At 27.3% G+C, this 12,991-nt stretch overlaps 1 protein-coding gene across 4 annotated transcripts in view; it reads right to left on the reverse strand.

Moving 5' to 3' along the window:
- Nucleotides 1-3,232: 3,232 nt before the first annotated feature.
- LOC113373752 (casein kinase I) overlaps nucleotides 3,233-12,991 on the reverse strand; it is a 36,964-nt gene continuing 27,205 nt past the window's right edge. The window contains exons 4-12 of one of the 4 annotated variants that reach the window (XM_026614038.1): nucleotides 10,569-10,720; nucleotides 9,613-9,727; nucleotides 9,336-9,455; nucleotides 9,028-9,176; nucleotides 8,719-8,889; nucleotides 7,466-7,546; nucleotides 6,177-6,278; nucleotides 4,232-4,347; nucleotides 3,233-3,306 (exon numbers count right to left, since the gene is read on the reverse strand). In XM_026614038.1, the coding sequence (XP_026469823.1) occupies nucleotides 3,255-3,306; nucleotides 4,232-4,347; nucleotides 6,177-6,278; nucleotides 7,466-7,546; nucleotides 8,719-8,889; nucleotides 9,028-9,176; nucleotides 9,336-9,455; nucleotides 9,613-9,727; nucleotides 10,569-10,720 (1,058 nt within the window). In that variant the 3' untranslated portion in view covers nucleotides 3,233-3,254. The remainder of the gene's footprint in view (nucleotides 3,307-4,231; nucleotides 4,348-6,176; nucleotides 6,279-7,465; nucleotides 7,547-8,718; nucleotides 8,890-9,027; nucleotides 9,177-9,335; nucleotides 9,456-9,612; nucleotides 9,728-10,568; nucleotides 10,721-12,991) is intronic. The other 3 variants (XM_026614052.1, XM_026614030.1, XM_026614046.1) reach the window with 3 other exon arrangements.

Consider the following 12,991-nt stretch of genomic DNA (forward strand, 5'->3'; position numbering starts at 1 on the left):
CTTAATATTTACTGTAAAAATGTATATACAAAAGACAAAACAGTGTTTAATGCAGCCTAATGACTTATGCTTAATTCTAATATGCATTTAAATGAGTAAAGACTAATTTTGGATGCTTGCATAAAAATGAGAAATGTTATAAAACCACTGCTTTGAAATCTATTTGAGAATTTCTTTGTAAATATTCAGTAACACAAAAGATATAAATGTTTATAACTTATTTTTAATGTTACTGGAACATTATGAGTTGATATGTTAAAGATATAAATAGAAGAAAAACAATATGCAATTTCTATTCACAGCTTATTTAATTTTAATATAATATATTTTACTTATGTTATAAACCGATAAAACATTGTTTAATGATATTTACATATTATTAAAGATCAGACTATCTTTAATGTAGCATTTCATATTATATATGAATTATTAACGAAGCACTTTCACATATATGAAATATATCTTTATAATAATCTTAATGCTATTAATGTTTTTCACATAACTTCACAATATCAATGTAACATGACCTCTTTCCTCCAGACATATTGAAATTCAATTAATTAATATTGGCAGATACTAATAAGAAATTGTGTAGATCAAATTCTAAGCTGCCACAAAAATGCATAAATTGCTATATATAAGTATTTTCCTGCATAAGAATTTGATATGTTATTTAATGCATGAAAAAATACTAATTGAATCCACTACATTTTCATGTAATCCTATTATGTTCTTATAAGGTATTTTGAACTTTAGCATCATCTGCCATTTCCAGATTTAGTTATAAATAATTTAATTTAAAATCTAAAGACAAGCCCACAAAATTAACACTACAATCAAAACATCATTTTATTCAAATACAATAGTCTGTTTGATAATATTTGTTCAATATGTAATGGAAATATCGTTTACGATTCCAAAATCTGTTTGCAAAATTTCTTAACTATTTGTTCCAAATATTAAAGTTGTTGAATATGAAAAAAAAAATATAAACTGAAAATCACATTATATGTATCTTTAAAAATATAAATATTTACAACCTTTAAAATATAGAAATTTTTAAATATATTTATTATCAACTAACCAACTTTTCATATTGATTTTAACATGAATGATATCAATATAAAATATAAATTCAGCTATACATATTTTGAACAAATAGTACACAATTAACTATCAAGTTTTCTTCTTTTTTAATTCAATTGTTACTTTATATTGTTAATTTCCACTGTAATTAAAATATTATGCATTTTCTAGATATAAGAAGAATTCAAAATGTGAGATTTGTTTATGAAAATTTTACCTATAGTCACACTGATGAAGTCATATATCAGAATCAAAAGCATACAAATACAACTAGATGTATGACAGTATTTTAGAAATATACTTATATAGGTTCACTTAAAAATGATAAATACAGCCGGTTTCACATTTAATTAAACTGATCTGAACAAGCTTTTAAATAAATGACCGTGATATAATTATGATTCTAAAAATAACTTGTATAAGTATTTATTTGTTTTGGTTGAAATAAAATATGTATATATAAAAACGAATTATTCATTATAAATGATTTCATATCAGTATAAAAATTTAACTTATTTAAAAGAATGTTCAGAAGCATCTATTATATAAATTAGAATTGTAAGTGGGCTTTATTACTAAATATATAAATATTTTTATCTCTTAAGACTGGCAACACTCACTTTTTTAACATATTTGAAGTTCAATTTATTATAGAATATCTACAATTAATTAAATATATATAAATAGCGTGTGTGTGTGTTGTGTACAGCGAAAAACAAAACCTTTTAAATTTACATATTATTTTTGATTCCAATTTGTAGCAGTATATTCTATGTTCATAACTCTTTGTCAATAAATACTTAATATAACTTTTCATAAAATTTAGTTTTATGATTTAATCAATATTTTATAGCAATTGTGAAAAAAAATGTATAGTCCTAATTTGAGAATATAAAAATATAGTTTATAATTAGTGCAAAACAAAATATCACAAAACTGAAAAAACATAGTATTCTATTTTAAAATTAGTGACCAACAAACGAAAACACAGTATATGCCGGTAAATAACAACCTTTTTTTTTCCAATAAACTTAAAAAAACATTTACTATTATGAAAATTTCTAGAAATATTTTAGAACAAACTTTATTTTGACTATTTACAATAAAATTTATTTGTTTACGAGTCCAAAGATTATCTAAAAATGCAACTTAGGTTTTCTACAAAACAAAGCTTAGAAACATTGTATTCACTACTACATAACAAAGATTGAATGAGCACATTGTATAAAATTGCTTAAAAATTGTAAATGCATTCAGTTTATAAGAAATGAGAACTTTACAATCACAAAAATAAGTTTGAGAGGATCACTAAATGCAACTAGACCTACTTCAACCTTACTCACATCAGAAACAGGTTGATTCAAAAAATGTTCTCATTAATTATATACTCAAATATTTTACAATATTTGCAGTGTAGGCCTTTAAATTAGACAAATTGTAAAAAAATTTGTCTAATTTGTGAAGTTTTGAAGTATTTAATATTTATAAACTCATTGATATACAAACATAGAATGTTACTCAAACAGAGAGAAGAAGTAGAGTTTCTTTATCGTATCTTAGATTAATTAGCTTCAAAACATTCTTGCACTGTCACACAACTCAATATGAAATATTTTTATGACAATATTTTAGGAAAGTTCATGTGCAATGTGAACGATTGGAAATGATTTTTTTTAGCGTAGTAACAAAATATTAATGGTCAGCTATAGAATGTGCAATAATTGACAACAGTATTAAATAAATCAGAACAATGATAAAAGAAAGCTTTCAACAATGTCCACACATTTAGACTTCAGAACAAATTGAATAATGACGCCAATTTTTACTTCACTAACATGGTCCTTATAAAATATATTCTAACTGCAGCTAAATGTACTGCTTCAATGAAGTGACGACGCCGAAAGCAATATAAATATTTCAAACTCAGTCACATGAAACTCACAAGAACATATACAGATTTGGGGTCTGAATGTCGGCTATGAAGTATTATATTATAATGGTAAAGTTGGTGTTGGGGTTAATACGGAGGAACACCGCGCCAAATAGTCTTGACTCGGATTGCAATGACTTTGAAGGACGCTATCTCTAGAGTTAGAGTGCGAGTGGGAAGTCGCACGTAAAAGAGTAACTGCCTCTCGTTCTGGACTGCACTGCACAACTGCTGATAGTCATTTTTGACGATTACCTTTTTTCTTCTTTCGTTTAAAGAAACAACAACATCTGCAATAAATACATTTATAAATATCATACATACACAGAAGGTTGAAAAAATGCCACCCAAGTTCCATATTAGTAGTTAAAGTATTATTCATCAAAAATAACAAGATGCACTACTTTGCCTGAAGTATGTAATTTGTAATATAATATTAGTATAGGAGGCAGCAACGTTTTCAAAACTAGAACTTTAGGCATGCTGATTTTTTAGTATGTGAGTCTATTCGAAGTCAAAAAAATGAAAATTGGATTAACTTAAATGCTTTCAAAATTTTGAAATCGCGCTGTACAAGTTGGCTGCGCACTAATAAACGCAACCACTTCCAGCTGCCAGACAGTACGTACTCTCCCGAGAGAGCACCAAGAACCACATACCAAAAAACCAGCCTGCCTAAAATTCTTTCTCGAAAACGTTGCTAGCTGCCGAACCATATTGTTTGGCTTTGTCATAAGCTGCATAGACGCGATCGTTTTTTTTTTGTTTATAAGTGCGTAACATAAGATCCCATAATACATAAATGTGTATAAGGTCTATGGTGTGTATGAATTATTAAAATTTCAAGATTTTGTTGCTAATTAGCACTTTTCTGCCAATTACAAAAAACATCTTCGACGATCGTCGCGCTGGTAAACTGATAAACACGATTATCAAGTTCAAATACAATGGCTTTTCGATTTTTAAAATTGATCCAGTTGCTTTTGAGACAGATCAATATCGGCTCACACACACATATAAATATACCCACATAATTTTTCCAAAGTTTGTCTCAAACAATTCAAAATGACTTGAAACCTCAAAAATACGATTGGTATGTCTGATTTTTTTTTCTGAAAACTATCTTCTCCTTCCAGAATATTGAGAATATTAAATATTTTTTTATTGATATAGTTTCACTTATCGAAAAGAAAAGAAAATAAATCGATATCATACTTAGTTTCATCACTCGGAACTTCGACTGTCGTCCAATGTTGTTCTGTAATAGGTGTATTGCTGTGACCTGCTGTAGGATCATCTGGATTCAATTCTCCATTTGTAGAACTAATGACCTGAATTATTTATTAATCATTAGAAAATTTCGCAAAACATTAATTATTGATTTAAATTTGGTTAGGTACTTGTAGTTCATATAATATAATGTTGAATATAGTTAATATAACATGCAATAAAATCATGCACTAACAAGCACAGGATGATAAAAGCCTTGTGTAATAACGAATGTAGAAGTTGTCACCTATAAAGCTGTAAGCATTAGTATATATATAATTCACAAAGTTTATGAATTGAAAACTAATGGGTTGCAAATGATGTAAAACTTGAGAATGAAATGTGTTCAAACAAAATATTTTTACCTGTATATATATATATATATATATATATATATATATATATATATATATATACGTACATTCATATGTTATACCTTCCAACTAAATCATACACATGCAGGACAGTTATGATGATAATTTCAGATATATATCTTCGTACAGTACTGAAATAATAGTATAATGATAAGCATGGCTATCTGAAACAATATAATAATAAAAATACCATATCATTTTTATATGAACCACTTCATTCGTCCAGAATCTTATTTCAACAATCAAATTTTGCCAATAAACTCATTTTTTTCACGATTTTTGAATACATAATTCTCACACATATATACATAATTGATTTTTTTAATTAGTCTAGCAGCAGATGACGATATTTTAATAAATTTAATGGAGCATTCATATTTAACAAAATACAATTGATATTCAAAAGTAAATAAATGAAAAGATCATTCAAAATATGAATAGATAATATGAAAATCAATAAAAAAGTAACACGTGACTATTATTAAAGAAAAGTATGTATGAAAACATATGTGAAAACTAAGTGATCGAACAATTAGTTATCTGATTAACTAAATATTTGTAATATTTGTCCGTTATTTTTGGTATATATCTGGTAAATGTGACCTCAGTTTAAATTCTGAAAAGATTACCATCAATAATAATAAGTAGTGTATTTCATACAAATTTATTTACTTAACGAAATCATGTGACTTCCACCACCTATTTAATATAGCTAGTAAACACTAAAGAAACTTAATGGCAGTAAAAATTCAAATGGCAAATGGAAATACCTACACCAACGATTACAAAATCTAAACAAATAACTAAATCAGTATATATGATTTATAACTTAGTGACCAACTTATAAGGATTTGGAAATAAAACAAATCAAAACCGCCGATCTAAATGAGTAGCAGTGATTTAAATAACAGCAAGTGCAGTGTATGTAGTTTCTATTTTTATTTTCTATTTTATTGCATAAAAGCGAGTAATAATAAGTCTAATAATTTAAATTAAGGGATAAAAATTGAGGGGTTATTGATAAAATTTAGCTGCTAAACCTAAGTTACAGATAAGTGGTGATTCAAATTATAAAGAATACAAAAATTCACAGCATATAATATACCACTATCAAATTGGGTTCATTGATGATTGAATAACAAATCAAATGTATAATTGATACTCACACCGATTTTTAATGATAAAAAATAAGAAAATCCGCATTTTAATAATGAAAAAAAAAACTAAATATTCATATAGATAGACTCTTCTTTTCAATGTATGTAATTTTTAAGTTTCTTAATATATATATATATATATATATATATATATATATATATATGATTGGATTACACTGCAAAAATAAAAGTACTTTTAAAAATAAAGATGAGACTTGAGCAGTTTCTAACACCAGCATTTAGAGAATGCCAAAAATCACAAATAACCGAGAAGGAATAGTTGGTCACAGTTCTACTACTGCGATAGCTATGTTTACAGACAAAAGACACTGTACGAAGTCTTCAAATGTTAAACTCTACCTGAACGGAGCCATGCCTGTCTGCTGGCGTTAGATTTCCGTGTGCGTTCGTTTGTTTGTTGGGCACATCCGGCCATGCAGCGACACCAGTTTTACCTCCTCCCTTTGTTGATTTTTGAGAATTTGCAAAATGACATTTTGATAAAATTTTGTTGAATGTTATGTTAAATCCAAAATAGTTGTATGAATCTACATATATTTATGTTTACAGTTACCAAATGGTTCGAATGATAAAAATTGTTATAAAAGCATGTGATGCATGATATAATTCTGAAATTATATTATTACCCAGACCTTCATTCTAAAATTTTATCTATAAAGGCCCCTTATAAATAATTATAAGCAGAAATTGAGGAATAATATTTTGATTTTATTTTAAAAAGAATAACATGCAAAACGTCAAGATCAGTGATAAGGTGCAGTTACATTAAATTTGTTATTCAAAAAAATAAAGAAAATATCTGTCATATCACATTTTTAAACAAACATTATACATGCAGAAGTGTTGATGAACTCTTTGAAACATGAATGCAAGCACATTATATAAATTTCATAGTTTATTCGACATTGAAAAAAAAAATTAGGCATTTTACGCCTAATTAAAAAAAAAATTACGAGACAATTATTTATACATTTCAATCACTAGATATGAGGTATCATTTAATCAAGTCGCAAATTCAACAAAAGTAGATTTGATTTGATCAATTCGACGTATATACATATAATAAATATATATTCAGTAAAAATGTACCATTATTAAAATTTAGAATTGAATATCCTAATTATACCAACTGATACTATAATAAATATTTTACATTTTGTTTCGGCAAATACAATAGAGTACGCATGCAAAAAATATCGCAGATAAATTGGTTAGAATAGTAGTAGAAAATATATTAAATAATATTATATAAGTGCAATAATTGAATGAAGTATATGGTTAAAAATAAGTTTAGTCGAACAAAAACCTTAATTCATTTAAAATCTTGTTTACACCCATGTAACCAATAAAAGATAAGTAGCAAATCTTTAATCTCAATTATTTAAACCAGATTAATAAAGAAAACGATTACCGATTGTTTTAAAAATTAAATTAAAATTAAAATAACAGACATATTGACAGCATACAAAATACATATTTAATAATTATATATCAAACAATTCTTACACAAATTAAAATAGTGCATTAATGTATAATATTATGAAAGGTACAAAGTGTTATCACAATTAGCACGGTTAGAGAAGTCAATATAAAGAAAGATTAAAAGTTTAATATCAGTGTTTGCTTACTTTATTTGCGGCTAGATGACGTTCACGGTTTGGCGAAACCACAATGTCCTGTCCAGTTTGTTGAGATCCTACAGGAGTGGACTGAAAGAATATTCAAATTAGATTCTTATATTTAATATCATTAAACAAATACTACATTTTAATATAAATTGCAAATAGAGGAATCATGATGTGTAAATTTTACAGCGTGCTTCACATACAATTATTCAACAAGTGCTTCATATTAGACATTCTGTGCTTGAGTTCACAAATAATAATATCGAATTAATATTAATCTATCACATATAATACTTAATTAAAATAGTCTTTATGTGTCAAAAACCTGAACATAAAACAATTTATTCTAATTATAACAATTTGAAGATATTTTAATAGATGTACATGAATTTTAAGCAATTCATTTATAATTGCCGATCAAAATGACAATATTGAATAGAAATTTGTGAAAATTCATAGTATAATATAGTATAAGAATATCACATGATCAGAACATAAATAACAAGTTATTAGATTGTATAAAAATTAACAAATATGCAAATATCTTCAAATGCTAAATTGTTAAATATAAAATATATAAATTTTGGATTTTTTATATACTAGATATTATATTATACCCAAATAGAAGTGATAATTATAAGTTAAAATGTATAATGGTCATCGGCAATGACAACAAATGATTGGAAGTAGAATTACCTTGCAAGATTTAGTCTTTAACTCGTTTGATGGATGTAAATTCTTGTAAATTCGTAACATAGCTATATTGGCAGGCTGAATATAAACAATATGTCATGCAGCATGCAAACAAATAAAAGTACTCAAAAGATCAAAATAATTATGAACAGACATTGACTTGAAATTGTAATTATAACATATACTAATACAAGATATATGGCATGCAAAAATCACATTATAACGTTAAGTATATATAATATGTATATGCATACACAAACACACACGTGAATATATATCAAACAATGATAAGCGGTTTTTTTGTATTTTTTCCATTTATTTCTACAATCTGACTATATTTCTATAATCACAACATCTTAAAAAATTCCCCTAACAAACTTCAAAAAAATCCGGATAATCGTTCAGGAGGACTATCCTTTCATACATCATTACAGAAGAAATTTATTATGTATATAAAAGACAGAATTAATAATATTCATTAAAAAAAAATTTATAAAATTATTACAAAAATAGCATGATTTAAATTTCGGTGCAAATCGATAAAAATCAAATACATTACTCACAATAGTTTTGCCAGTCCAATCAAATTCGCCGTCGTCGACATAACCGCGTCTGTCGAACAATTCTTGAAAAAGTCGGCGCAAATAGTCGTAATCAGGAGCCTCAAAAAAGTCTAAACGCCTTACATAGCGTAAGTACATAGCCAGTTCTTCGGGATGTCCCTCGCATAATACCTGTAAAACATTTCATTTTCAGTACAAATAATGACGAAAGTGGGAAAAATCATATCGATAATTTATGATTGCTCTTCGTTAGAAAAAAATATACATTAATTGTATTGTTTATAATATCATAAAAATAGACCACGGTACCTCGATCGGTGTGGCTCTCTTCGTATCGCCAATTTTTTGGTAGCGCTCCTTGAGCGTGTCTGCTTTTAGCCCTTGCCAAGGTAACGATCCGCGAAGAAAGTACATAAACATATGACCTAACGCTTCTAAATCGTCTCGCCTAGATTGTTCTAAATATAAATAAATATAATGTACTGTGACAAGTTCCGTTTTCTAAAACTGATTCAAAGTATAATACATTTAAAGTCCCGCTTTTTCAATGGATATAAATAATTGCAAATTAATTCGGTTACGTAAGCATAATTTTTGAAAGATTATACTGCTCTTACCTTTTCCCAAATGTGTATTAATTGACATATACCGAGCTGTTCCTGTTAAAGACTTATGTTCCCGATATGGTATATGTTTATTCGTATCTAAATCTATGTATTCTTTCGCTAATCCAAAATCTGCAAAAAAAATTTTTTCTTCAATTACAATATTTGTTACAATAATATACCATCTAGCATTAATGATAAATAATAACATAAATTTAAATAAATAAGAGTACACATCTGCAAAAAATGACTGATAAAAAGTTCTGTTTATTTATATTTAAGATCTTACCTATTATGTGTATAATTTTTTCTCTTTTTGTTGTATTTCTTCCTATTAAAAAATTTTCAGGTTTAACATCTCTGTATATTAAATGTCTGCCATGAACATATTCTATCCTATGGAGCTGAAAAATAATAATTTGAAATAATTGTAGACATACATAATGCATTAAATAAAAATGGAATATATTCAAATAACAAAAACATATTTTTGAATATCAAATCGTCATCATAAAAGTTTTAATTAAATGTAAATTTTTGCGAACAAATAATAGAACTTTTTTTCTAAAATTTGTTACTTTTCTACAAACATGCTTTTAAAATTAATAAATATAGTAATATCATTATATCATGACATAGACGAACCACATATTACTGCACGTAACAAACTACAAATTTAAGCAAATCGATAGCACCAAAAATTTGGAAAAATGAAGTTCGTATTTTCGATATTGTCTGTTTCTAATTCAGTATCGCTTAGTACACCGAATAAGAACTATGTTATGAAATCATTAACCAATACGTTTAGTAAAAATTAGTAATAAAAATGAGATGTTGCTGAACTTGAAACGGACCAGATCCATTGCAAACGATTACTTTTTTAAGTCTTAGCCAAAACCTTATTTTTTCCATACTGTATTTAATATTTAGAAAAACGTAACCTCTCACCCGATGACTCAATGAAAATACCTGATCATTCCTACAAATATAATCTTGAACAAGACTTCTGCTTGAATATTTGCAATAATGAAAACCTATTTTTCAAAATTGCAGATTTTTTAGCAACTAAGAATAAGTACTTGTCCAAAATACCAAAATTAAAAACACTAAACTTGTTTATTTCATAGCTTAAATGATTTGCTTGCAGTTGAATTCTAACACGATTTTATCATGGGCGTTTTGTATAGACAAATAGTTTTTACCGACGATTAGATGAGCCAACAATCTTTCACCATCACTACTTACAAGTTGAATAGCTATCATGAGGACGGTCTTCAATGTAAATCGTCTGCCGCAAACATCAAATAGGTCCTCCAGTGACGGACCGAGAAGCTCCATCACCAATGCATTGTATTTCCCGCATGGGCCGAAGTAATATACCTCGGGTACGCCCTCAGCTGGTTTTATGGGATTCAATATAGGCAAAACAAAGGATTTTAAGGAATTTTTTCGTAATGGCAGGAAAGTAGCAACAGTGAAAAAAGCGCAAGGTTTAGGAATAAATGCAAGTACAATTAAAAAAATAGATAGTGAATAAATTTTATATTCCGTAGAAATATGTTTAGAATAGTGAAGTTAACGATTATCAAGTGAAGTAAACAATAATCCAAAATGTGATAGTAAAAGTATTTTCAAGTAAAAAAATAGTAGCAAATAAATAATGTAAAGAGCGTATTGAAGAAATGAGCGCCATTCAAGTAGTTATCATCGTAACATATGCGATTTATTTCAATATGTGCGTTCCAAAAAAAAAAAAAATTTAATAAAAAAAAGTTTTTCGGAGCGTTTCACATGAATGAAGTATAAGAATGAATAATAACAAACAGTGCACATTATTACGTATTAACAATTTATGCAGATTTTTGACACGAATCAACAATGAGTTAGAAAATAATGAGCAATTGCAAGGCAGAAATATTGAAATATCAGAAGCGGGTTTGTACGGAGTCGGTCGATGGTGAAGGAGGGAAATCAAAGGAATGAACGAACAAAAAAATAAATCTCAATTAGATCTTTGCTTATTGTACGATACAATAGTTAAAATTAACGATAAATATACACCCTAAAAACAGACATAGAACTCGTTCCGGCGTTGTTCCGACCACAAGATCCTAAATCTACAAAATATAAATTAAACTCCAAGATATTATTAATAATAACAAGAAAAAATGGGAATGGGAAGCTATTGTATGACCGTGGAAACTCTTTTGTTTTAGGAAGTCCGGGCCAGAGTACTGCGATGTGATGTGTAAAAATTGCAAGTAATTTTATTTTACTATCTTTTGGTCTCGCATATATGTATGTGTTTCTTACATAAAGTTTAATTTGACATTCACACAGAATTTTATGTGCATATTACACACACGCATATATATATATATATATATATATATATATATATATATACATACATATATAGTATATATAATTGCAAGAAAGCTAATAGTAGATTAGATGACTTCATAGTAATATACAGACAGATCGATGATACGAACTATAATACTTTGAAAACATTTTAACTGCCAATTTCAGAAAATGTTCACATTTTGGTGCAATGTTGTGTTACGTAGACAAAAAGTTAAATTATAATTTGAAATGTTATTTGTATCGTGCTCTATGAAATCAAAACTAAGTTGTTCTGCACTATTTTTTACTCATGTTTCATTAAAGCCATTTAGTGTATATGTTAAAATTTTATGGTACTTATTAATATGAACTAATTCATTCAGGTTCTGCAAGTACAGTAATTTTGTCAAAAACAAATGGTACAATAGGCGCAGCAAGCAAAAGAAAGGTATAAAATCGTTTCAATAATCAACTTTTTTATACAATACTAGCCACGATTCACGAAATTATTTTCGAAAATTAAATAACTGTAATTAACATATAAAATGGAATGTACCACCGTAAGATAATAAAGTAAACCACGTCTTTGATAATTAGATCAATTAAATTTCAAGTGTTATCTTTATGTACTGTCTGTCAGTAGTACCAATTATATTCTTCATATTTTAATTTTAACTATAGTTTTAAAAAAATATATGTCTCACTATATATAATAATCATAATAGATGATAAATGCTATACAAAAATATCATAAATACATGTAATAAAATAAAGCAATTAAATGATTATATTAAAATAGATTATTAGCAAAAACATATAAACGGCACACAAACAAGAAATTAAAACAATACATGAAAAGCAAGATGATAAAACAATAAACAGAATTTTCTTACCGGCTTAATGAAATTTGAAAGCAAACACACATGATTCATATTCGTCGGAAAACAATACTAGCAAAGCAACAATTTTATGATCAAAATGGATCTGGCCAATAGTTACTAATGAATACTAGTGCATTATCATTAAAATTTCTAACGTTGTTAATAAATAGTACAATATTATAATCTTTCATTGGGATAACATTTTGATGTATATGCTCGTTCTTTAACACCTTGAAGGCCGCATGGCCACCGGTATTACGGGACCGCTTGCCCACCGGTGGACTGGACACACGATATGGGTTATCTGAAATAAACAATTTTTGGAGCGGTCCCCACGAGTAAAGCACGATTTTTGATACGGTCTTCGACGTGTTAAATTATTTACACAATTTCAGATTGAAAACAAGTTATTAGTTTCAAGCTGATGTTACTCAAAATTAC

Source organism: Ctenocephalides felis, unplaced genomic scaffold (assembly GCF_003426905.1).
Source record: "Ctenocephalides felis isolate EL2017-DRISC unplaced genomic scaffold, ASM342690v1 CF-g0.4_SCAFFOLD_00845, whole genome shotgun sequence".
Classification (NCBI taxonomy): domain Eukaryota; kingdom Metazoa; phylum Arthropoda; class Insecta; order Siphonaptera; family Pulicidae; genus Ctenocephalides; species Ctenocephalides felis.